Genomic DNA, 26,914 nt, shown 5'->3' with positions numbered 1-26,914 from the left:
GATTTTATTCTTATTCACAGCTAATTTTGACTTTCATAATAATATTGTTCCTTCCTTAGAACTCCCAATTCTTGTACTTCTCTTGATTACACTGTAGGAAGTAGCATGTTGATATAGATGGACAGTGTTTATCCCAGAAGTATCATATAAAATCCTGAATCAGAAAATATTTACATCATCTATCACCACATAAAGGGCACTAGGTATTAATAATAGAGTACTATTGGATGAGACACTACTTTTACCAAAAAGCACTTAGAGAACATATATACATACACTTTCTTGAATGAAAAAATAAATGTCCCTGAGGTTGATAATATTTCATATCTGAATTTACAAACTGAATTGTCAATCCACCAGATGCCTCACTGAAGAATGTATTCTGCCACATGGAAAACCTCAATTAGATGTTTAAAATGGCTTAATTTGAATTTATTTTTCAGTTATCATACATACACTTTAGGAAAACCTAACAGTAAGTTGTCATATAGTTCATTAATTTTTGTCCACTTATGGCCAATATAAACATGTGCAATATTGAAATATTAGTTACAAATACAGAAAGTGAATAAAATGTATTACTTTCATTTAAGTCTTACACCCCTAAAAAAATGGTACACCAATATATATAAGAGAAAACACATCCTTATCTATGCTCAAACTTCATTAAACATAGACAAAACTGCTTTAGGACCATTACATGGATAGATTCAACACCATTAAGTGCAAAATTGTTGATTTGGAACTCTCTCTACATTGCTTTGGAATATAGAATTTGAAACCAATTATTTTGAATAAACCTATTTGAAATCACAACTCATAAGAAAATTAATTTATTTTTGCCAAGGCATTAGGGGGAAAAAGAGCAATTAGTATTATATTAGTAAGACAAGAAGCAGAAGAAAAAGGAATAATATGCCTGGATTAACAAACTACATTGAAAGTAAAACCAATATATAAACAAATTGTTATTTCAAATAAAGACACTTCAGTTAAAAATAAAATATCCACAGACAGCATGCTGAACAACAACTTTTTATGCTTCTGTTATTGGAAACCTAAACTATCCCTTCAGTTAGAGTTTTGCTCTAGTCCCGCTCAATGTCTTGAACAACACTATTGGGGATAATTGGTTTCAGGAACTTGAACTCATTTATCCCAAAGTCTCCTGTCAGACACACCTCGTACTGGTAGCTCTGGGACAGGGTCCCGGTGCCACCAGCATCCACCAAGTGGCCCGGAAAGGGCCCCGCGGGCACCGAGGCCGCCCTGCTCCTCCTGCACAGCCGCACCGCGACGAACAGCAGCACCGAGAAGAGGAAGAGCGACGACACCGAGGCCAAGGCCACCACCAAGTAGCCGGTGAGCGCGTCGGCCCGCGCAGGGCCGGCGGCCGCCTCGGGCAGCGGCAGGTAGGGCTGGGAGAAGCCGTCCACCAGCAGCACGTGCAGCGTGACGCTGGCCGACAGCGGCGGCTCGCCGTTGTCCCTGACCAGCACCAGCAGCCTGTGCTTGGGCGCGTCGCGCTCGCTCAGCAGCCTGGCGGTGCGCACCTCGCCGTTGTGCGCCCACACGCCGAACAGCCCGGGCTCCGTGGCCTTGAGCAGCTGGTAGGACAGCCAGGCGTTCTGGCCCGCGTCGCCGTCCACCGCCACCACCTTGCTCACCAGGTAGCCCGCCTCGGCCGCCCTGGGCACCAGCTCGGTGCAGGGCGCAGAGCCGTTCTGCAGCGGGTACAGCACGAACGGCGCGTTGTCGTTGGCGTCCAGCACCTGCACGCGCACGCGCGCCTCGCTGCTCAGCGCCGGGGAGCCCGCGTCGGCCGCGCGCACGCGGAACTCGAACGCCTGCAGGGCCTCGAAGTCCAGCGCCCTGAGCGCGAACAGCTGGCCGCTGTCGGCGTTGACGGAGACCAAGGAGGCGAGCGGCAGGTGCGCGTCCTGGGGCGGCAGCAGCGAGTAGGTGACCTGGGCGTTGGCGCCCGCGTCTGCGTCTGTGGCGCTGACGCTGCCGATGTGCAGCGCGGGGCTGTTGTTCTCGCGGACCAGCAGGGTGTAGGAGGTGCGGGTGAAGGCGGGCGCGTTGTCGTTGACGTCGGAGACCTGCACGGTTATCACGTGCTCAGTTTTCAGCCTGGGGGTGCCCAGGTCGGTGACTGTGATGGTGACGTTGTACTCGGCTCTGCTCTCTCTGTCCAGTGCACCTTCTGACACCAGAGTGTAAAAATTCTCTACAGATGGTTTCAGGACAAAAGGGAGATTGTTCTGGATAGAACACAGCATCCTCCCATTGTCCCCAGAGTCTAGATCGGAAATGCTGAAAACAGCCACTACAGTCTCCGGCGAGTTCTCTGGGATGGGGCTGTTAACTGACGACAAGGTCAATTCTGGTGCGTTGTCGTTCACATCCACCACCTGAACTATGACTGTCGATTTTCCCGAAAGGCCGCCGCCATCCTTGGCTTCTATATCGACTTCATAAGTATCGACAGTCTCGAAATTCAAATATTTGACTAGTTGAATATCACCCGTAACTGGATTTAGTTTAAAAGTTTTGCGAATTTCTTCAGAAGCATGTTGAAAGGTATATGATATTGTCCCAAAATTTCCTGTATCTGAATCAGTAGCGGACACAGTGACGATGACCGAGTTAAGGGGGCTGTTCTCTGGAATTTGCACCTCGTAGAGCGACTGTGTAAATTCTGGGGCATTGTCATTTATGTCTACCACCAGGATGTGGATCTGGGCTGTACCCGACCGGGGCGGAGACCCGCCATCCAGCGCGGTGAGCGTTAAAATGAGCTCCGGCAGCTCCTCGCGGTCCAGAGCTCTGTCCAGCACCAGTTCTGGGTATTTCCCTCCGTCTCTACGACCGCGTGTGAGAACGTGGAAATGGGTACTGGGAATGATCGTGTAGTTTTGGATACTATTTCTTCCCACATCCAAGTCCTCAGCAATTTCCAAAGGAATTATTGTTCCTGGTGGACTGCTTTCTAAAATTTTCAACTGCATTTCATTTTCAAGGAATACAGGAGAATGGTCATTTACGTCTATGACCTGGAGCACATTTGTAATTAACTGCAGAGGGTTTTGCAGTAATATCTGAAAATGCAGTATACATGGCTCTGTGTGGCCGCACAGCTTCTCCCGGTCCAATTTCTCATTCAGGGTCAAATCGCCGGTCTGATGGTTGAGCTGAAAATACTGTTTGTTCCCTTTAGATACAATTTGGGCCCCTCTCGCAGCCAGTTCCCCGACACTCAGCCCCAGATCCTTTGCTAGGTTGGCTATTAAAAAACCCCTCTCTTTTTCCTCAACCACAGAATAACTTCTCGACTCAGACCCAGCTAGAGACCCACCAAGGAAAACAAAGAGAAACAGGACTTGCCTTTGTCTGAGAAAGCGCTCCCCACCGGCCTCCACCGCACTTTCCGCCATGTTCCTCCAGCAAATGTCGCCAAGCTCAACCTCTGATAGCTCTGGGAAACACAAAGTCTTTTGTTCCCAACCTTGGGAGACAGCCCAGCGAAGAATCCTCTCAAGAGGCTCTGGTTTGCTTGCTTACAAACCTTCCTAGGCTCACAAAAATCCTGGCTTAGTTAGCCCCAGGGATCCGTGCGTTTCAGGCTCTGCACTCGTGGCTGTGGTTTAATTCGCCTTCTTAGTCAACAGCGCCACCATGCGTTCGCTGGCAGTTTCAAATCCTTTAAAGTTTTGTTCTATTTTGTTTTGTTTAAATGCTTAGCCCCCTTTATCAGACCCAACTGACAAAACTGGAAAGGTTTCTTGTATCACATTAGTGAAAACCAACCTAAGGAAAGAAAATGCCCCCTTAACTAAAAGGAACAACTGTTCCTGGGAGAATCTTTTATACGGTTTGTGGAAGTATGCAACTGCTTTTTTCCTCAGGTATGTATTAAGAATTTGAGTAACACATACATTAGATTTTGCTTTAAGTAATGACATGCTTCACTCTCTTATTTGTGTTTTTATTTTCCAAATTTTGTAAAGTGTTCCTGAGTTGCATTAATAGTCAGAAAATCGCAAGCTGATAAAAAAAATTACAGGAGATCAAGTCAGGGGGCAGATCCAGAAAGCACAAATGCCTAATTGGTCCCACTTTTTCACATCCACTCAATGAGCACTTAAGAGTGCTTTCTACTTATTCTTATTTCACAGCAGTGTCACAGTTATTGTTTCCATCTGTATTAACTTATTTCCACATATATTTATTGAGTTTGTAGTAGAAGTTGGTCATGTAGTAGTAACAAGACAATGTCCATGCAGCTTTACAGTCTTCTCTCCAAATGGGTGTGCAGACTTTAAACAAATGTTCAAACAGTGTGGAAAATGCTAAATAGGAAACGTACTGAGTATACTTAAAGTGTACAATAGAGAAACCCAACTTAAGCTAGGGGTTTGAGAGATTTCCCCCCCCCCTCCCAAGGACATACCATTTAAACTGGAACATGAAGGAAGAGAAGTCTATCAAGCAAAGACTATAGAATGGGAAGACTTCATATATGAGGAACTGATTTTCACATTCCCTGGGATGGTAAAACATAGATGCTCTTGATAAGAGTGAATGAACCTGAAACCTAGTGTCTTAAGAGTGAGGGAGAAAATGAGGCTGGAGAAGTAAACTGGGGCCAGACTATGGGTGTTTGGATTTTATTCTAAGAACTAAAGGAAGCTATTGCAAGGTTTTAAGCATAGAAGTGAAACAATGCAAATACCATATGTTCAATCAAACTTCTTTTGTATTTCTACACAATTATCAGGAGCATTATATGCATGCTCATCTACTGAGTTTACTCTAATGTTAGTGATACCAAATATAACAGCAATTACATTTCCATATCTTTGTATTATCCTATTTGATCATAATTGCAAGATATTGAAGTAGCTATTATTATTCCTTTGCCAGGCAGAAATTACACGATTTACCCAAAATCCTGCAGGTAGTAATTTGGTTGATCAGATACATTTGATACCAAGCTAGTGCTCTACACCACTGCTAATCTCAAAATGACATCTTTAAAAGTCATGCATTAATTTGAATATACATAAAATGACAAAAAATTTTAAAATAAGATGAAGAATACTAATAATTAAAATATTATTTTAATGTATGATCAGAAATTAAACTGTTAGAAATGAAGAAAATTGGATGTATCATTTAAGGGCTATAAAAGGAAATTTAAATTATAAAATTGAAAGGCACAATATCCCCAAATACATTCCTTAAGCCAGTGGACAGGAGAAGAAACTCATATTAAGCAGAAAGGAATAAAAAGAAAAATAAATGGAAGGAAAGAGACATCAGGGACAGATAATTGCACATGTTTGAATGATAGATATTGGGTCAATAAAAATTACGTAATTCGTTTCATGTAAGAGAGTCTATAATTCCAACAAAATTTTGTTCTTTAAGTATTTTATTATATTTAAACATCAATACATCAAAGGTAAAATAAAGACACCCCTTTCAGTCAGTCATTCAAACATTTTATTGAGAGCAGACAGTATTCCAGTGACTATGCAAATCATGCAATAAAGTTGGGAACTACTGAGAAAAATAACTCAAGCGCCTAATAAAAGCACTGAAAGCTTAGGGAACTGAAAGGGGGAAAGTAGTAGTCAGTGCAGAAAAATAAAATGAGTAAACCTAAATACAAATCTTTTCATAGGCCTATTACTAATTGTATTCCAAGTACTTCAGAAATTTTGAAAACTGCAATGCCAAGCTATGTTGAAATCTCAAAAAGTTGGTCAAGGACAAAGATATGTTCCTTCAAGTCTTCTGAATTTTAATGAAGTGCTTATAGTTAGTAGAAGGTTTTTAACAGTAAAACAGGCTTTATTAAAATGAAGGATTGAAATTAGCAGAGGGTTTTTAAAACTATTTGTAATACATGAAGAATTGGCACATTATTGAAAATCTATGGACATTTGCTCTTTAATACATTTTAGAATATTTGTACTGTTTGACAAACACTTTTTGAGGACTTACACTACGAGTGGTTTATAGAATCCAAGAGTTAAGTTTCTCAAAATCTCCAGAGTCATAATTTTAAGGTGTTGACACTTTAAAGATGTATATATTTAGAAAAATATGGAAAAGGTGCTGTATTACTCAAGAATATACCTACATTAATGGCTTAGACAATGTGAGGGCAGGGAATAAAAGTTACATTGGTGTAAGAGGATATAAACATACTTAAATATTCTGGGCTAGAAAAACAACCCCTATTGTAATAGTAAATATTAGAAAATCTATGTAGTACTGTAAAATTAGCTAGAAACTATAGAAGGTGAGTTTGGGAAAAGGTGCTCTACCTTAAAATTAAAGATTTCTAAAAGTACAAATTTTACTTTTGCACTTTAAACAAATTATGTTATGGTGAGACTAATAATTACAATACAAAGAAAATGTGCATTTACTATACCACAAACCAACACATTTAGAAACATCAGTAATGCACAGAGTTGAAATAGGATAATTACTTTCAAAATAAAAAGAGACAACCCTAATGGAAAAAAAGGGCGGGGAAGGGGGGAAGGACTTTCCATAAATTAACTGAAACTAGGCTCAATAGACTTGTAATAAATTTAACTGAATTCAAAGCTATCCCTAAAATTGGCGTTTGCCTCATCAACCCTCTCAGCACCCTGGGCAAGGAAGTTGGGGATAATTGGCTTCAGGAATTTGAACTCATTTATCGCAGCATCTCCCATGAGACACACCTCGTACTGGTAGCTCTGGGACAGGGTCCCGGTGCCGCTCACGTCCACCAAGTGGCCCGGAAAGGGCCCCGCGGGCACCGAGGCCGCCCTGCTCCTCCTGCACAGCCGCACCGCGACGAACAGCAGCACCGAGAAGAGGAAGAGCGACGACACCGAGGCCAAGGCCACCACCAAGTAGCCGGTGAGCGCGTCGGCCCGCGCAGGGCCGGCGGCCGCCTCGGGCAGCGGCAGGTAGGGCTGGGAGAAGCCGTCCACCAGCAGCACGTGCAGCGTGACGCTGGCCGACAGCGGCGGCTCGCCGTTGTCCCTGACCAGCACCAGCAGCCTGTGCTTGGGCGCGTCGCGCTCGCTCAGCAGCCTGGCGGTGCGCACCTCGCCGTTGTGCGCCCACACGCCGAACAGCCCGGGCTCCGTGGCCTTGAGCAGCTGGTAGGACAGCCAGGCGTTCTGGCCCGCGTCGCCGTCCACCGCCACCACCTTGCTCACCAGGTAGCCCGCCTCGGCCGCCCTGGGCACCAGCTCGGTGCAGGGCGCAGAGCCGTTCTGCAGCGGGTACAGCACGAACGGCGCGTTGTCGTTGGCGTCCAGCACCTGCACGCGCACGCGCGCCTCGCTGCTCAGCGCCGGGGAGCCCGCGTCGGCCGCGCGCACGCGGAACTCGAACGCCTGCAGGGCCTCGAAGTCCAGCGCCCTGAGCGCGAACAGCTGGCCGCTGTCGGCGTTGACGGAGACCAAGGAGGCGAGCGGCAGGTGCGCGTCCTGGGGCGGCAGCAGCGAGTAGGTGACCTGGGCGTTGGCGCCCGCGTCTGCGTCTGTGGCGCTGACGCTGCCGATGTGCAGCGCGGGGCTGTTGTTTTCGCGCACGAACAGGGTGTAGGAGGTGCGGGTGAAGGCGGGCGCGTTGTCGTTGACGTCGGAGACCTGCACGGTTATCACGTGCTCGGTCTTCAGCCTGGGGGTGCCCAGGTCGCTGACGGTGATGGTGACATTATACCCAGACCTGGTCTCTCGGTCCAGGGCTGTGTTCGTCACTAGAGTGTAAAAATTCTCCACAGATGGTTTCAGGAAGAAAGGAAGGTCATCTTGGATGGCGCAAACCATCCTTCCATTGTCTCCGGAGTCAGGATCTGAAACACTGAATACAGCAATTATGGTCTCGGGCACGTTTTCTGGGATCTGACTGATAAATGTTGACATGGTCAGTTCCGGAGGGTTGTCATTCAAATCCATCACTTGGACGAATACCACACAACTTCCAGAAAGGCCCCCGCCATCTGTCGCCTGAATGCTTACTGTATAAGACTGAATGGATTCAAAATCTAGTGTCTGTGTTAAAAGGAGTTCTCCAGATTTTGTGTTTATTCGAAACGTTTTGCGAATGTCTTCGGAGGCTTGAGAAAATACATAAGATATTTCGCCATTGGTTCCAATGTCTAAGTCCCTAGCAGAGACGGTGGCAATCTGGGATCCAACGGGGCTGTTCTCTGGGACCTGCACCTCGTAGAGGAGCTTTGCAAACTCAGGGGCGTTGTCATTGATATCCAAGACTTCAATGCGGACCAGGGCGGTGCCCGACCTGGGCGGAGCCCCGCCGTCCAGCGCCGTCAGAGTTAACCTGAGTTCAGGCTGTTCCTCGCGATCCAGCGCTTTGTCCAGCACCAACTGTGGCAATATTATGCCATCGGGACCGTCTTGTAATTCAAGATGGAAGTGGGAATTGGGGCTTATTGTATAATTTTGGAGACTATTGCTTCCTACATCTAAGTCCTGGGCACTCTCTATTAGGAAAGTAGTTCCAGGGTTGATGCTCTCTGAAATTTTCAAAGCTATTTCCTTGTCTAGGAAAATCGGGGAATGATCATTTATGTCCCTAATCCGTAGCTCAGCCTGAAAAAACTGCAAGGGATTTTCCAACAACACCTGGAAAGGTTGTACACAGGGCTCGGTGCGGCCGCACAGATCCTCCCGGTCCAATTTCTCACTTAACAACAAATCCCCCGTCTGTCCATCGAACTGCAAACGCAATTTTTTCCCCTTGGACACGACCCGAGCCCCTCTCGCAGCTAGCTCGCCCACCTCCAGCCCCAGGTCTTTTAACAAATTGGCCACAAAGGAACCACTTTCCATTTCCTCGGCCACTGAATACTGCCTAGGCGCGTAACTAGCCTGCGCTATGCCCAGCAAAACAAAGAGTATCAGGACTTGCCTTTGTTTCTGAACGGGTTCCTTTCTTTCTCTGGTCTCCATCGCCTTTCAACCGTCCAAACAGCCTGACCCGGCTTGTACTCTCTTGGACGCTGAATGCGTCTCCCAGTAACTGCGATGCGTGGACAATCCTAGAGCCCCGACTTCCCCGAGTGACTGCCGTAGAAAGCCTCTTCCTGCTTGCTTCTTCAGCAGTGCACCTCCGGCTGAAGGAGCGTCTAGCTGGTCGCCTTCTTCTACTTCTGAGGCTGCAGCGCCACCCTGCGTCCTTCCAGAGCGATTCTCTTCTTCAAAACCTTAAGAAAATACTCATCCTTTCTTCCAGACCAATAAATTGAATGTTTTCAAGACGTGTCTCTCACAGTACAGAAGCCTTATCTGAATTTCAAGGACTTTCCACTGCTTCCATAACCACATGCTAAGCATGAACAAATCTCCTTTCCCCACGTTACCTCACAGACTCAAATGTCTCTTTTTTAACTGGAAAAAAAAAATGTCCAGAAACTGGAAAAGAACTACCTCAGTCCTACGATGCAGCAGAAAGACTCTTTGACTAGACAGTTTCTAGTTTTTACTCGAAGCTTGGACATTTGAGCATCTAGGTAGTGGTTAGGTTACTATCCTCACACTCAAGTCCAAACAAAAAGTACAGAAACTTGGGAAAAGCACACTTCAAATGAAAATAATCTCATGGACAATGGCATTTTCCTTACTCTTTCTTGCACTGCACCCACTGTATATTTCTTGAGTTTTGATGCGTTTGGACCACAAGGAAATCTCCAAGAGCAGCTGAATAATTTCTTCCTGTGTCGAGTATTTGTTTTCCTTTCTAAGAGATAAAGTCAGCAATATATGTAACTTCAATTAATTTGTCACAACTAGCAAAGTTAATGACATTTTCATAATACCACTGAACAGCCAGTAGACATAGAAATTTCCCCAATTATCTTTAAAAAGGTATTTAACAGGGCTTGTTAAATCAGGTTCCAAACTAGGTACATGGTGCAGTTTGTTGGTTGGTTTTAAAAGTATCTGTCTCGGGAGACGGACTTTGGCCCAGTGGTTAGGGCGTCAGTCTACCATATGGGAGGCCCGCGGTTCAAGCCCCGGGCCTCCTTGACCCGTGTGGAGCTGGCCATGCGCAGTGCTGATGCGCGCAAGGAGTGCCGTGCCACGCAAGGGTGTCCCCCGCGTGGGGGAGCCCCACGCGCAAGGAGTGCGCCCGTGAGGAGAGCCGCCCAGCGTGAAAAGAAGGAGCAGCCTGCCCAGGAATGGCGCTGCCCACACTTCCCAATCCGCTGATGACAACAGAAGCGGACAAAGAAACAAGACGCAGCAAATAGACACCAAGAACAGACAACCGGGGGGGGGGGAATTAAATAAATAAATAAATCTTTAAAAAAAAAAAAAAATAATAAAAGTATCTGTCTTTTGTGTTTTTAAGAAAATATTAGCATTATGAAAACTCTTAAATACATAGAAACAATAGAAGTTAAAAACTACAATTAATATGCATATACTCTGTCCAACCTAAACAATTATTTATATTTTGCCATATTTGTTGTCTCTTTCTCTCCATCTCTATGCATATATTCCTCATACACACACTCTTTTTTTGCTCACCCATTTGAAGATAACAGACATTAACTTGCAGACATCATGGTAGCTACCTCTAAAAATTTCACCAGGCATCCTCTAAGTATAAGGACCTTTTTTCCACATAATCATAATGTTACTATCACACCTAGGAAAATTAGCAATAATTCTATATTATCTACTAAAATTCACTAATTGTTCTTCCCCAATTTCCTTCAATGTCAGTAAATCTTTGTTTTTAAACCACAATCCAGTCAAGTTTCATGGTTGTATTTGGGTGTTATATCTATTTACTCTAAAACAGTTCTCTATTTCTTATTATGACATTGAATTTTCTGAAGTGGCCAGGGGCTGTCTTTTAGGATGTCCTACATTTGGATTTGTCTCTGTTTCCTCACAGTGTCATTTAACCTGTTCCTCTATCCCCTTTGTTTCCAAAAAACTGGAATGAATGATTATTAAGTGTAACAATAGCATAACATTTTTAAAAGCTCCCATTTCTTTTCTGTATTGGGTAAAAATTAGGGCAATCACAGATTCCTTTTCTTAATATTTAGAAAACAAATAACTTCTTATATTCTATTGATATTACTTTTAGCTTTCCATGATTATTACTTTTTTTTTTTTTTAGGTACCAGGGGCTGGGGATTGAATCTGGAACCTCCCATGTGGGAAGGTGGTGCTCAACCACCAAGCCACATCGGCTTCCCTGGATTGATTTTTTTGTTTTGTTTTGCTTGTTGTTTGTTTTTGTTTTTGCAGGAGGCACTGGGAACCGAACCCAGGACTTCCTCTGTGGGATGTAGAAGCTCAACTGCTTGAGTCAATCCGCCCCCATGATTATTACTTTTATGCTGATATTGTGAGAGTTCAAATTTTAATTCATTGACAATGCAACATTAAACAATATAACCAAGTGAATAAAGATATTGAAAAGGTTATTTCCAGGAAATAGTTCAACTCCAAGATATTAAAACTCTGAGTAGGACTTAAATGGAAAAAGACTTAATACAATATAGACAATGTTTTATTATAATAAATGAGTGTAATTCAAATAATATTTTACTATGATTAAATTAATTAAAGGAAATTAAATTAATAAAAAGGAAAATGCTAAATGTAAAAACTGAACATCAGGACATTATTTATACAGTGTACTACAGGTACAGTTCTTTGTATAGACTGCAAAATTTAATTAGGTTCAGAAATAGGTGTAATGAAGATCATTTCCATCATAAAGGTAGATGACAACCAGTAGATTACTTGAAATCTTATATTTAACCAAGCAGATGATTATTTGGTTTTGATAAGTTCTCTGAACTAAGCACTTGTGGTGAATTTGGGATAGCATAAGGCAAGTGGGTAAGATGAAGAAAATTACATAATCTCACAAACTGAAGAACAAAACAGAACTATCTAAGGTGTTTCAGAGGAAAAATACATTCAAGAACACATTAGGATTTATTATATAAAAATTTATAATCTCCCATGTTGAGTCATATGTGTTCTCACAATTCAAAAGGTTTTTTCTACTCCAATACTATTACTACATCTAGAAATAAGAGGAAGTTTCTCTTTTTAAAAAATGAAAGAACCAATATCAATATTTTATATTTGTATATGGTTTCCAGTTCTCAATGCATTATATACTTGATGCTATTTTAAATCATTTACTTCCTTAAATCTTGATGAGAATTCATATTCCCTCTTTAGTACCCTTTACAAATTCTCTTATTTTCTTAACCTCCTTTAATAAGAAATTTAATATATCTTAGAAATAAAATGTATATATTTAGAAATCTAAATAAAATATATCTTTATATGCAATTATATTATAATGAGGAAATATATAATTAGGAGGTGTATTATATTATTACATTATATTTAATTTCTTATGTTTGGCTTTACTTCTCATATACAGACTAATCAGAGAAAATATCCTAATATTGAAGATTATTCTCAATAAAAGCCCAGTATATTAAACTATCATACAAATGAATAATTATATATATATGAATAGAAAAATATTTTCAAAACGCATCAAAGAGACAGACCAGGAATGTCTTTCCCAAAAATCTGGGAGCTGGGAAACGGACTTGGCCCAGTGGTTAGGGCGTCCATCTACCACATGGGAGGCCCACGGTTCAAACCCCGGGCCTCCTTGACATGTGTGGATCTGGCCCATGCGCAGTGCTGATGCGTGCAAGGTGTGCCATGCAAAGGTGTCTCCCGCACAGGGGAGCCCCACATGCAAGGAGCCCCCGCGTAAGGGAGCCCCATGTGCAAGGAGGGCGCCCTTAAGGAAAGGCACCCAGCGCGAAGGAAAGCGCAGCCTGCTCAGGAATGGAGCCGCCCACACTTCCTGTGCCGCTGACCACAACAGAAGCGGACAAAGAAACAAGACGTAGCAAATAGACACAGAGAGCAGACAACCGGGGGAGGGGAGGGGAGGGAAGGGGGGGAATTAAATAAATAAATCTTAAAAAAAAAAAAGAATCTGGGAGCTGTCTTTCTGAAATGTAAACATCAAGGAGGTTAGCACCCTTACCACCCCATTTCCATGGGGGTTTAGTGTAGCCATCTGGCTCCAAGATGAAACTATCTGTCCTAGAGATAGGAGAAGGTATATTATTCCTTTGGATAGAGGCAATGAGCAAACATAAAATCTATCCCCAAAATAAGGTGAATTTAAGATAAACTATGTTATGGTTTATCTTGAGGATATACACATTATGGGTTGAACATGCTTGGCCAAATAAAAGGATATTTCTTTCTTGGCAATCTCTCTCTCTTTTTTTTAAGAGTTATTTAATTTTATTTCTCTCCCGTTCCCCCGCTGCCACCCCAGTTGTCTGTTCTCTGTGTCTATCTGCTGCGTGTTCTTCTTTGTCTGCTTCTGTTGTTGTCAGCCACATGGGAATCTGTGTTTCTTTTCGTTGCATCATCTTGTGTATCAGCTCTCCGTGTGCGGCGCCACTCCTGGGCAGGCTGGTTTCTTTCGCTCTGGGTGGCTCTCCTTATGGGGCGCACTCCTTGCGCGTGGGGCTCCCCTACACGGGATATTTCTTGTGCGCATCAGCACTGCCCATGGGCCAGCTGCACACAGGTCAAGGAGGCCTGGGGTTTGAACCGCGGACCTCCCATGTGGTAGATGGACGCCCTAACCACTGGGCCAAGTCGGCTTCCCTTGGCAATCTCTTTAGCAGATTGCCTGTGATGCATCACATTCTGGTTTAATGCTTATTCCATAATAAAAGTGTTTTCCTTTCTCTTCTAAAAAAGCACATTAAAGAAAATGAAAGCAAGTCATCACAATCTCACTATAAAACATTTTAAAAGTAAATAAAAATACATTGTTTGAGGATCTATCATAATTAGGTTTGCCTCTCTTTTCTGGACTAGAGGTGATTTGATTCTTTTGACTACCCCGAGATACAGATAGGAACCAGGAAAGAGAGTACTCAAATGGTTTTATATTACCATGTTTCCTATCAAAGATAACGCCAAACAAATATATTATCCATACTACTTCTAGCCCCCTTTCAGAAAATAAATCTTCAGCCATACAAAGGCCTTCAAGTCCACAAGCCGACTTTACTCACTGACAATCAGATGACACAAGAAAGAGAATCAGGTTTTCCAATGACCTACCACTCAGACACTACAAGAAATATATGAGAAAGAATTTAGCATTGGAAGGGGGTGTTCTGGCACTTTTTATTACCTTATCTAAAGTAGAAATTGTGGGCCTGTGGTGACATCCAAACAATGAGCTTTTGCCTTTTTGAGGGTGCAAACAAGAAACTTTTTCCACAATCTACCAAGACATATATTTCACAAAACTCATTCAAGGAGAATTTCCAAATAAAGGTGATTCAAGCCAGGGAAATGAAGGTGTTGTTTATTCTCTTAATCCACTACAAATATGCAGCTAAGGTTTTTTTTGTTTGTTTGTTTTTCGTTTTTGTTTGTTTTTTTTTTTTGTATCTACTTTTGGTCTTTATTCATTTTTTAAATATTACATTCAAAAAATATGAGGTCCCCATGTATCCCCCACCCCCCTCACCCCACTACTCCCCCCATAGCAACATTCTCCTCCATCATCACGACACATTCATTGCATTTTGTGAATACATCTCTGAGCATCGCTGCACCTCATGGTCAATGGCCCACATCATAACCCACACTCTCCCACGTTCCATCCAGTGGGCCATGGGAGGACCTACAATGTCCGGTAATTGTCCCTGCAGCACCACCCAGGACAACTCCAACCCCCGAAAATGCCCCCACATCACATCTCTTCCTCCCATTCCCCACACCCAGCAGCCACCATGGCCACTTTCTCCACACCAATGCCACATTTTCTTCGATTACTTATCACAATAGTTCATGAATAGAATATCAGTAAGTCCACTCTAATCCATATTCTATTCCTCCATCCTGTGGACCTTGGATTGGTTGTGTCCACTCCACATCTATATCAAGAGGGGGCTTAGATTCCACATGGATGCTGGATGCAACCCTCCTGCTTTCAGTTGTAGGTACTCTTGGCTCCATGGTGTGGTGGTTGACCTTCAACTCCATGTTAGCTGAGTGAGGTAAGTCCAATAAACCAGAGTGTAGGAGCTGAAGTCTGTTGAGGCTCAGGGCCTGGCTATCATATGGTCAGTCCAGAGATTCAGATCCCCTGGGTATATCTTAAACCCCAGCACCAACTACAATTCTGGTAAAGTAACAGGAAAGGCTTGTGAAAAGAGATCACATCTGAGTCCAGCTTTATTACACAGAAACACCAACTCCAAAGAAGGGCCAATTGACATGGCACTGACCTCCATCTGCCATGACCATAAAAACCTGTGGGTCTCTGTAGCCCTCAGAAGAGCCAATACATGGGGTTGTATCTACTTCATCTGTCTCTGGGACTCTGCTCAGGTGTGCATAAGGGCAACCCCTCTGATAACCTCGTGGCTCTTTTTTAGAGACTCATAGCCATATAAACTCATTTGTCCTTTCCATTTCCCCCTTGATTTAGGTCAAGAAGCATTTTTAACTCCTGTTATTTTATGTAGACAGAGATATTCTGCTGGTCCAAGTTGAACCTTTTATTCAAGGTCATTTTCTAGTTACATCATCAGCTGGTACTTGGCAGTAATCCCTTGGCACCAGGGAGTCTCATCCCCGGGAGTCATGTCCCATGCTGGGGGGAAGGCAACGAATTTACATGCTGAGTTTGGCTTTGAGACTGGTCACATTTGAGCAATACGGAGGCTCTCAGGAGGTAACTCTTAGGCACACTGCTGCTCTAGGCCTTGTTCTTATTTCAGGTACACAGGCTCACAAGCATAGTCATTAGTATCAGGGGCTTATTGTTGGACCTTCATTCTTCTTTGGTCTTTGCCGTTGCGCTTGGGGGATTGTTGCTGTTCCTTTAGGGACTGTGATAGAGCTCCCCTGGCTAGGAACTCAGCACTCCCTTAGTTGTTGTTTTTAATTGTTTCCACTATGAAAATATCCAAACATTTTTATGTACCCTGGATATATGCCCTGTAGAACTCCCTGCCAACCATGTGTCCCCTGTCAATAACATCCCACACCAGTATTCCTCTGTTGCCATTGTTAAACCTCTCTGTGATCCAAAATTTCCTGAAAAGTGAAGCCCAATATATTGCCAGGTTCCCTTAATAGTAAAATGGAATATAGCGATGAGTTTAAAAGTTAGATATAGAATATGTATTAATTTGGAAAAATTCTACATCCTATCTTTTTCTTTTCTTTTTTCTAATTATTAAGCTTATCTTCACAAGAGTTTTAGATCACAGTAATTCATATATACAATATACAGTACCCCCACATATCCAATATAAAACCTTTTCCCTTCCACAGCAATAATCTTTTAACATATTCATACCATATTTACTGAAACTGACGTACAGATATTGAGACAATAGCTTTCAAACAAGGTAACATTTGTGTTTACATTGTGGTTTATATTTTAGACTACACGATTTTCTAAATTTTTAGTTATCTTATGTTTTACATTATGATTTACATTTTAGCCTATCAGTCCCTATATATTTTTTGGGTAATTTTACATGTCTTATGTCCATCCTTGCAGCTACGGTTTTTTTTGTTTGTTTTTTTAATTCATTTTTTTTTAAATATTACATTAAAAAAATATGAAGTCCCATTCAACCCCACCACCCCCACCCCCCACTCCCCCCACAGCAACACTCTCTCCCATCATCATGACACATCCATTGCATTTGGTAAGTACATCTCTGGGCATCGCAGCTAAGGTTTTGAAGAAGACATTCATCTAAGAATCTCAACGTATTTCTGGCCTAAGAAAAATCATCATGGTCTGTTCCCCTGAAAAGAAAATCTTGAGCAGGCATTGCCATGGCTCCTGGCTTGATTAGACTATATATACTTGGGTTCTCTCATTCAGGCAACATATATGACATTTCCCATGAATCTCAGACATCTTCCCTCCTATCTTAAACTAAGCTAAGGATTCATATTGGATTTAGGTAATCTGAAAGATGCCTGTATTTTCACTAAGACCACAAATGAAATGTCACTTTGAAGAGAAAATCTGGCTATTTGTGCATTATTAAACAGAATATAGAAAATTAATAAATAAGGACTAAATCCAAAGGTGTATGAGGGCAAAGACTATACGAGTAAAAAATAAACTTAAGACTCTATGAAATACAAATTATGAAATAACAAATTAGCTGTACAATAAATACAAGGAAATAATTCTTGAAAATGAGAAAATAATTCATATGTATTGTCACATTGGAGTACTAAGTTGAACAAATTTCAAGAAAAGGAGCAGGCAGATTAAGATACTGAGACACAGTAATGACCAAGTAAATGCTAAGTGAGAAGTCTAAACCTTCTGGATCCTGTGAAGATATGGCCAATAGAAATGAAAAGAAATAAATGACCAGCAGCATGTGTAGTCCTAACACGGAGAACAGTGGTGGCATCTTGGTGTCCTTCACCATAATCTTACATCTATGATTGGCCAGATTACTATCTTTCAGAAACCTGGTAATGTGCACTGACCAGTCATGGGCTTACATGCTAAAGAGATGGGATCCAATTCCTTGAGTAACTGATAGGTCATGAGGCTTTCAGACCTAGTTTTCTTCCACTGCTACCACCTTGAAAATCAGATATCCTTTCTGCGTGAAATTTGACCTGATGGGTGAATTGACATTGTCATCAAGAACTACGACCCACACCAACACCATGTTGCTCAGCTCTGGAGAGCTCCTATCTGCTTCCCTCATGAGGAATTTGACATTTGGAGGGCCTTACAATCCAGGGATCTCAGAGCATACAAGTTCCTCTTGCTTATTTCGATGAACTGTGTTTTACATCAAGGCAGTATATTTCCCAGGAAGTATTTCGTCACTGATTGCCTCAGAATCCACACTATATATTGCAATTGCCTTAAAATTGGTGAGACTTAGTAGTTGATTTTTAAAAACAGTATAAATGTTTTATTAAAAAACTGTCATAAGCCTTCAGTATCCCAGAAAATCCTTGAGTACTATTTCTCTATTATATCATACATCCAAATCTCTGACAGAGGAGGTGATAAGGAGACAAGTATTTTTCCCAGATTAGCATCTCTTTGTACAGCTGAGCAAAATTACTGACAACCCACACCTTTGATGAGGATCAGCACAGATCTGGACCTGTGTGGTGACCCATCATCTAATATCATTATGGTTAAATTATTTCCATCTGTTGTATTTATTTCCACTGAGAAATCTGTCTATTCCAGTTCAGGCCATTTCCTGCAAACCACTGTCATGAGAAGTGAAAGAATAGACATGGGAATTGGAATTTAATGCATTGAATACTCTTGTCCATATCCAAGCTGTGTGCACTATCTATATGGACTTTAATCCCTATAGGAATACTATAGGAGTTTTTGCAGCTTTCCGAGATCCAGAAGCACACTAGGAAATTGTTATTTATATCTAAGTCACAACTCAACTTGGAAAAATGCAAAGGATTTTCCTTTAGCAACTGAAAATTCAACACCTGTCTCCCTGGGTCTGCATAGCAATTCTGATACAATTTCTACTTAGTAGCAAATCCTGGGTATGACTGTTGATTTATAAATACTGTTTTTTATCTTAAAAAAATATGATTTACCCCCTCACATCTCCTCCCATCAGATTTCCCACCCTTATGCCTAGAACCTCCTCATCAGTTACCCAATAGCTATTCTGGTTCTTTAAATTATTAATGCATTCTCAATCTAATAGTTTGCTAAACTGGCAATGAAGGAACCAATTTAAAGTTCCTCTAGAACAGAATTCTGCAGGAGTTCTGTACCATGAATGGTATTTATTAAGTAAAATAGAAAGAATCAGACTTTGACTTAGACTGAGTTTTAAATATTCTATTATTCCTTCTTCCATTGTTCTTTTCCGTCTAGCAAATACAGCCCTGTGCAAAGTTTGATCATAGTAATCTTATTTCTATTACTGATGCCACTAGAATCTCAGGCTTCCAATACTCTTTCAGAGCCTATGTTAAGTGCAGTGTGAAGCATACACTACTGTTTTTGTAGCTTGGTTTAAACACCCTGAGCCTACAGTGCCATTACATGGCCTTAGTGTTTCAAACTCTCCAGAAAAAAAACATATTTGAGAAAGGCAACTGGAAATAGCATATTTTATATTTGTGTACTGTATTTATTATGCAGTGTATTGAATAATATAAATTTTCATTTTCTCAGTAAATATTATAAACACCTAAGTTTCAAAAAATAGGACTCATTGTGGCACCTTAGTATCATGCTTTTGTTCCCTGCCTTTGATTATTTACAATCATATGGGACGGTGTTAAACACTGACACAAAGTGGATAAAGATGAGTGTTTTTTCAGTTCATCTTATATGACATGTCCTTTTAAAGTATTGGAGATACTGGAAGTTAATTTCTAAATAATTAAGTTTTTATCACTAAGGAATAAGAACTTTACTAAAAATTAGCAAACATAAATTTAACATTGGGCTTAATAAGTTACCCAAAAACTCAGTGGATTTATGCCTTAACTAATAAAAGAGACCTTGATATCTATCAACTATTTTTCCCTGTACTTTTATATCTGTATTTGATTTTGTATTGAAACAATACTTATCAAATGACTTATTTCAAATGAAAAGTAAAAACATGATGCTATTAACCAAGTAAATAATTATTACTCAATGAGATGAATGAATAGGTGGAGACCACAACTGATCAGCCTTAATTTGTGAGATATCAGATAAGCAAAAATAAACAGCCTGAATTTCCCTAGGGAATTTGAAGACAATGAAATATGTTCATAGTTATTTTAGAGATTGAGTTGGGATGAGTTTCCTTTGAAGATTTAGGGTATCTGCTAGGATAGACTATTCATTAAGTTATAGAGGCAACTTACCTTCGAGGAAGACCAAAGGTAATTAGGCATGAGTGAAAAATTTGCTTTCCTTTTTTTGTTCTAAACCTTAAAGAAGAAATAGGCTACTAGCTTCTAACCAAAGGAGTTTGCCTGGTAAATAAATAGATAGAAATAACTGAGCCATCAATATATGTTGACTTTAAATTAACAAGCTATGTTTCTGAAGAGAAGAAAACACTGCTGAAGGAAGATTCATAAAATAATAATGTTATTCAGAAAGGGAATGTTTTCCCAAAGCAAGAGTGCCAAGCATGGTAGCTGTCTCTACCTATTGTCTTGTTTTGAGCTCTAGAAACCTAATTTCATTGACAAAAAAGTGATGTTGCATCTATCTCTCTTCTCTTTAGTCCTGCAGAATATGGAAAAAAAATTTTAAACAATCAGTGGAAAGAAAATTCTGGAAGGAAGGACGACGACTGTTTCTTTTGACACTCTAACTCCCACCCTAATGGTGAGATTATAATCCTTAAAGAGGTGTGGTCTGTTTCATGAAGTACCCAAGAATGAAGCACCTAAGAGTCAAGATCACCCATTCTATGAAATTGTCATCTAAAGGGTTTGTCATCCAACATCCTTCACAGACACAAGATAGTATATTTCCAAAAATATTCCCACTTTGAATTGCCTGAGTATTTGCAGTAAAGCACTGAAACTGTCTGGTAATTTTTTTTGTAGTGGAAGATATGGGGCACAGACATCAGCTGTATTTAAAATGTTGACACAGGCTCTCTGGAGGTTAGAAGATCCAGCAAGCCATTCTCTTAATTTTTTATTGGAACTAAATTTTTAGCAGTTCGACAACCAAGTTGTTGAGGGGCATGCTCCTCAAAGGTTGTTGCTGATTATCACGATCTGGAACGAGGGTTGCAAACTAGAGCTGATAACTACCATTCCTTTCTGTGAAAGTTACTTACATTTGATTGTTCTTCATCCAGTGTTTTTTTCCCCCCATGAATGGAAAAATTACTTTCCCCAGTATTGCATTCTACATTATTGTGAAAATGGAAGCAGATACATCTCTGACTGGCAGATGTTCTTGGAACACAAAAAAAGAAGTTTACAGTTAATATTCTAGAATGCCTAGCTTCTCTCATTTTGGTTCTTATTCAGGAGCAAAGGCTCTTCTGTGGGTTTACCTAAAATTTTCTTTGATCTCTTGGGAACCACCGTACTCCTGCCTACTGTCCTACAGCTACAACCAATTTGCCCTTCACTCTGCTACAGCCACGTCTCCTTGAAATGCTAGTTTTAAACAGCCGTTTTCTTTAACCTAGGCTGCCTGCGCTATGCCCAGGAAGAAAATGAAAACTCACCACGTGAGTTTTCTGTATATCACTAGGGTTCACTGTCTTTAAAAAGTCATTGCGGGCCCTTTAAGGGGGATAACATCTTCCTGTGTCTACTCCCTATTAGTTTGAAGAAAGCTCTAAAATCTGAGCTCGCTGCTGACGTTTTCCAAGTCGTCTCCATTCCCAGTACCTTTCAGATTTTTGTCTTTTCTAACATCCAGTCTGTGGCAAATGCAGGGCTCCTCCTCCTCCTTTTAAACCTGTGATGCCACTGGGAATCCGAATTGAAAACCTGGCTGTGCACTACGTGTTCCTGCGTAGAAACTGAGTGTTCAAATCTATTCATATTCACGTCTTTTGTGTCAGAATCCTGACCTCTTGATAGTTTTAATTACCTCTCCAATTTTGGTTTATTTAATGTGAACAAAACAATTATTAATTAACATACCGTGTTCTTATCCTGATGGCAGCTGTACAATTTCCTTTGAGAGTAACATAAATTGGATTTCTCCATTTGTCAGGCCAGTCATTGGGCCGTACATTCATTAGATTTATTAATTTATCAGCAAATGTTTATTGTACACAGATTATTGCTTATTGCACACAGTGCAGTACTGTTTATTGCACAAAGTGGGAAAGGCACTGGGGACATAAAGTTGAACAAAACCTGGTTCCTATACCTCAGGAAGTTCCAGCCTAGAAGAGTCATACAAATAAGGCAGTAATTACTGTGCAGGTGTGCTAAGTGCTAAGATAGAGATTTACACAGGTACCTTGAGGACTGAAGAGGGATATTTAAATATGAGCATAAATGAATTACCAGGAAGTATTCCCAGAAGATGTGAGGTTTCAACTAAGTTTAATTTTATGGCACCTACTTTAATACAAAACCATTGAAATGATTTTCTAATGCAGATGAAGTATTTCTGATTTCACTGAAAAAAATTTCTCAAAGGATGGGAAAAGCATAGCCTATATGGGGTGCACTCTTTCAGTCAGTCAACAACAAAACCTTGTATAAAGTGTTATGAGTAACAACTAAAAAACTAAGGATGGGTCCTTCGTTCCAATTTGAGATTTGGCTATATCTAATACTCAATTCATGAAGTTGGGAGAATTAAATTAAACAGTACTTATGAGATGCTCAGCCCAGTGCCTGGAACATCATAAATGCTAATTATCATTAGTGAATTCAGGACCTTATCTAGATAGTCGGGTTTACTCCTACAATCAAATATAAATCTGAACTACTCCTACACTACATTCTATCATCTTTTCCCCTTAACTAATTGGAAAACAAAACACATTCTTATTTATGTAAAAATATAAAAACTTTAAGCATAGCATATACTGTATTTTGAAAGTTTCACTTATACCTTTCACCATTTTTAAGCAGGACTTACTTTAATTCCTTCATATTCAACCTATCTCTTTACATTGAATCATTTGATCTTAATTTACACCTTAAAAATCTTAACCTGGACCACACATTTCCCTTCAGCTACCACCTCATTTCTATGAATTTCCCATATATACAAGATTCTTAAAATTTTATACACATACTAATACTTCTGAAATCCCTCATTTTCTCCTCAATCTTTTACAATTCCACACTAAAAGTATTCTTGTCAAAGTCATCAATTCACTTTCAGGTTGACAAATCCATGAGATAAATTTCATTCTTTCTCTCATTTGAACTTTTAACAACATTAAACATAGTTTACTTATCCCCTCCTTGAAACAGTTTCTTCTCCTGGCTGATCACACTACATTCTTAAAACAATTTTTTTTCTATGTGATTCTTTCCAATCCTCCTATGGACTCCTTCATCTATCTTTTACATGTTGGAGTTCCTCAATTCTGTTTCTCTTATAACTCCACACTCTCTTTTTTGGTTCTAACTTCTCTCTCATGGAATTATAGTATAGTGATTGCTACATAATAGCTGTGTCCTCATGGCAAAACTCTTAACCTCTCTGACTCTAAGTTTTCTCATTGTTTTCTTAATATTCAAAAATACTTAATTCCTTCAAGACTAAAATTCTTTATTTGTAAAATAGATAATGCCTTAGAAGAAGCAATGGGATCAATGGTGTAGGGAGAAATATTTAAAGATTTTTTTTCACATTGGTCTCCTGTCCATTCTGTCATAGATCTACCTAATTCTTTTACATCAAGAAGTTTATCTTGAATGTCATATTCATATTGTATGCTGACAAGTCTCTAAACTTTTTCACTTTCCCACTGCTGACCATAGAATAGTTTCTCAAAGAACTGAATTTCTTAAAAAAGCCTGTCCAATGTAGAGTCTTTCAAGTTATAGTATGCACCATTCAAATTCCCTTTCTGTAGTACCATAATGAACTTCATATAACTTCCCACAATATGGGGAAAATGATGAAGTTTCTCAAGTATGAAAGAGGATCATTGGGCTTCTGAAGAAAAAGTCTTATTACTGGAAACAAGTATTTTTGACATTTCCATCTCTTTCACCACCTTTTCCAATTCATCAACAAGTTTGGTCTATTTCTCCAAATTATGACAAATCATTCCACTTCTGTTTGCATTCACTCACAACACCTTCAACCAGAATATCTTCATTTGCTGCTGGACTCTTACAATAATCTCCTGATTTTCTCACGTCCACCCCTACCCTCTCCTTAGTCAATTTTCCACAGAGCAGAGTAACCTTGTGAAAATTGATAAATGCTGTCACTCTCCTGCTGCTGAAATCCCTGCAGCACCTTTTCATTGCTTTGGTAATAAAGGTTGAAATTCTCCGTATGGACTAAAAGATACACCATGACCCAGTCCTTGTCTTCTTTGCTAGCTTCATTTTTTAGCCATGCCTCTCCTTAATAAATGAGTTTCAGCCACACTGGCCTATGTTTTCACCAGCCTTTCCAAGCTCCTTCGAACATACTTTTTTCCATGTGATGTTCTGTTTCCCCTTGTTGGTCACCCTTGGCTTTTCCTTGCATTCTAGATTAAATGTCAATTTTCCCCAAGTATGTCTTCACTGACTCCTCTGGAAAAGGTTATATTTCTCTTCATCTCTATCTCTATATTTGTTTGATATATTTTTCTCTCCCAAATTACTGTAAGCACCATGAAAGCATAGCTCATCAATTCTTCAGTAACTAGTACAGTTCCTGGAGAATAACTGCTCCTTAATAAAGACATATTGAACAACTAAATGTGATGTGGGATTCATATTTATTTTCTCCAAAAAATAAAAAATAAAGTATGCTTCCTATTACAGATATGATAAGCATTTCCTGAACAATATTCCACTTGTCCCCAAAAAAATATGAATGAGAAAGGCAGAGTGTCTGAATATAGTAGTCTAATTAATGTTCTCCCACTAGACTATTAGTACCCAGATAGATGGCAGGGGCTCTTCTTTATTCATTTTTATTCCCTCTCTTATTCCCCATCTCATAATTCAGTCTCAGATTTAGATATTGACTGAGAAAAAGACAACTATATTCTATTTCTAGAAATCTAGTCCACAAGGATCTGATAAAGAATGTAACTTTCCTACCTCTGAATTCTTGTTTACAAGGTCATTTTCAACTCCATTTAGATTTCACAATAAACTATAAACCCTGATCTCTGATATCCCTGTAGAAATAAGTTTCAATGTTTTCCTGTCCATTTATTTAACAAAATTGTATTGAGGACTTACTCCATATTAGGGACTGATATAGTCTCTGAAGAATACAAATGGTAAGGAAAACCAGGCATTATTCCTACTCTGTTGGTGCTTGGGCTGACAGGGAAGAAAGGCATTAATCAAATAATCCCATAAGTGAATGTAAAATAGCAACTGGGCTAAGTGTTACAAATAGGTAGTTAAGTGTTTATGAGAGCATATAAAAATAGATTTTAAAAATCTAGTCAGGTCAAGGAAGGCTTTTATGAGGACATGACAAGGATAGACAGGCAAAGAGGGAAGAAACCAGCAACTCATGGAGAAAGAATAGCATGCACAGCATAGTGAATTTCTTTGAACACAGAAGTAAGTCACATATTTTCTTCTTTCAGATTTTTAGGTGAAGTTCGTAACTTCCTAAACGAGGGAATAGAAAACAGCACAAGAAGATGGAAGTGGCTGCTTGCAGTGTGAATTTTCTACACAAACAGGAAAACAGGACTTTATCATTAGCATCCAGACATGGGTTTCCCCCTCCTTCTTTCTTTAATGGAGCTTTTTTTTTTTTTTTTTTTTTTTTTTTTTTAGTGCCAAGCCATTTTATTGCGGGACTTCTAGGGGGTGGAGGAAGGGGTGGGGACGAGGTCCGATGTCGGCAAACCGGCGGGACCTCCCAGCCTCGCAGCTGCGGAAAAGTAATGGAGCTTTTTTGAGTCTCCCCCTACACTGGAAAGATGTATAGTGCTAAAAGCATCACATTCATAAAAGGACTTTCGTCTCGTTCCAAAGCCTGCTGTAAGAAACGGCAATCTAAAAGACTACCTGCCACTCTTGTTCGCCCAGACATATCTGTCGTTGCCGACGCCTTGTTCCGGAGCCACTCAGTTTTCACTTTCCAAATCCTAGACCCCAACCTGAAAAGTACGGTCTAATCTAGCCTACTAACAGCGACTCCAGGAAACCTGAGCGGTTTGCTAACCTCACTTCCGCTTCCTCCTGGTAGGATGGCTTTGGGAGCCGATCCCGGGAGAGCTCTCACAGCTACTTCCGGTTGCGTTGGTTTTTAAGCCGCCGAACCTGCGGTCTGCTTTGTTTCTGGAATGTTAGATGATCAGGTACGGCGCAATCAGCTGACATCCGAGTTTAGGTGCTCTTTTCTCTGAACTAATTGGAACTATTTGGAACCATATTCCGTGAGAGATGGTGAGAAAATAGGCTGCGACAGAAACTGTTTGAAACCCATTCGACTTCCGCAAGGGGAGGTGCTGTTTCTTGTATAAAGAAATTCTAACTGAAAGGATATGGAGAGGAGAGAAAGAGGTTTATGAAAATTTTATTTTTGATATCTTCCCCCTTTAGGTGTAACATTTCTTTGCGATTTCCGGCAGATTCTTGGGATGGGATGGCTGCCATTATTTTCGAGTGTTCTCTTTTCAGCCAATCTGATTACTCTTCATGTGCTGGAACCACAGTGCTTTGGTATTAAAAAAAAAAAAAAAAAAAAAAAAAAAAGCCTCGTGGATAGTATTAAACTTAAGGTTGTATAAATATCTTTAAAAATAGATACTTTTGAAAGTTGAGCCCTCCTTGCCTGTGTAAATTGAATTGAAACACTTTTCTGAATGAAATTAAAATGATGAGTTAGGAGTTACCCTATCCAGTTGATATATTCCTTTTTTTCCTCTCTCTCAATAAATTAGCAAGTTCAGGGAAAGTTAATTTTGGAGGGAAATAAGTTTCTTTAGGATTCCCCAAGAATTTAGTGACGCTTGACAGGGATGAATGTATATATTTGTAAATATTACTTTAAAAACTGGTATTTTTTTTTCCAAATTCATATTTATGTCCTGTTAGGTCAATGAAATCTGTATTGTATGGCAATTACAGGTCTTGGCGTTAATGAATTTTGTACTGTAAACATACAGTTCAATGAGTTAGCAGGGAAAGTT

The 26,914-nt window shown here is 40.4% G+C and overlaps 2 protein-coding genes across 2 annotated transcripts; both read right to left on the bottom strand.

The window, feature by feature from the left end:
* Positions 1-410: 410 nt before the first annotated feature.
* PCDHB3 (protocadherin beta 3) lies at positions 411-5,327 on the bottom strand. Its single transcript, XM_058285889.2, has one exon. It carries the CDS (start codon positions 3,435-3,437, stop codon positions 1,089-1,091), a length of 2,349 nt encoding a protein of 782 aa, XP_058141872.1. The 5' UTR covers positions 3,438-5,327; the 3' UTR covers positions 411-1,088.
* Positions 5,328-5,419: 92 nt separating this feature from the next.
* LOC101443009 (protocadherin beta-2) lies at positions 5,420-25,895 on the bottom strand. Its single transcript, XM_004452568.4, has 2 exons — positions 25,788-25,895; positions 5,420-9,780 (listed from the first exon to the last, which is right to left on the bottom strand). The coding sequence occupies exon 2, from the start codon at positions 8,991-8,993 to the stop codon at positions 6,612-6,614; it is 2,382 nt and encodes a 793-aa protein (XP_004452625.2). The 5' UTR covers positions 8,994-9,780; positions 25,788-25,895; the 3' UTR covers positions 5,420-6,611.
* Positions 25,896-26,914: the final 1,019 nt, after the last annotated feature.

Source organism: Dasypus novemcinctus, chromosome 2, assembly GCF_030445035.2.
Source record: "Dasypus novemcinctus isolate mDasNov1 chromosome 2, mDasNov1.1.hap2, whole genome shotgun sequence".
Taxonomy (NCBI): Eukaryota; Metazoa; Chordata; class Mammalia; order Cingulata; family Dasypodidae; genus Dasypus; species Dasypus novemcinctus.
Note: the sequence above shows the minus strand (reverse complement) of the source record. Positions and strands in the feature narration are given on the sequence as shown.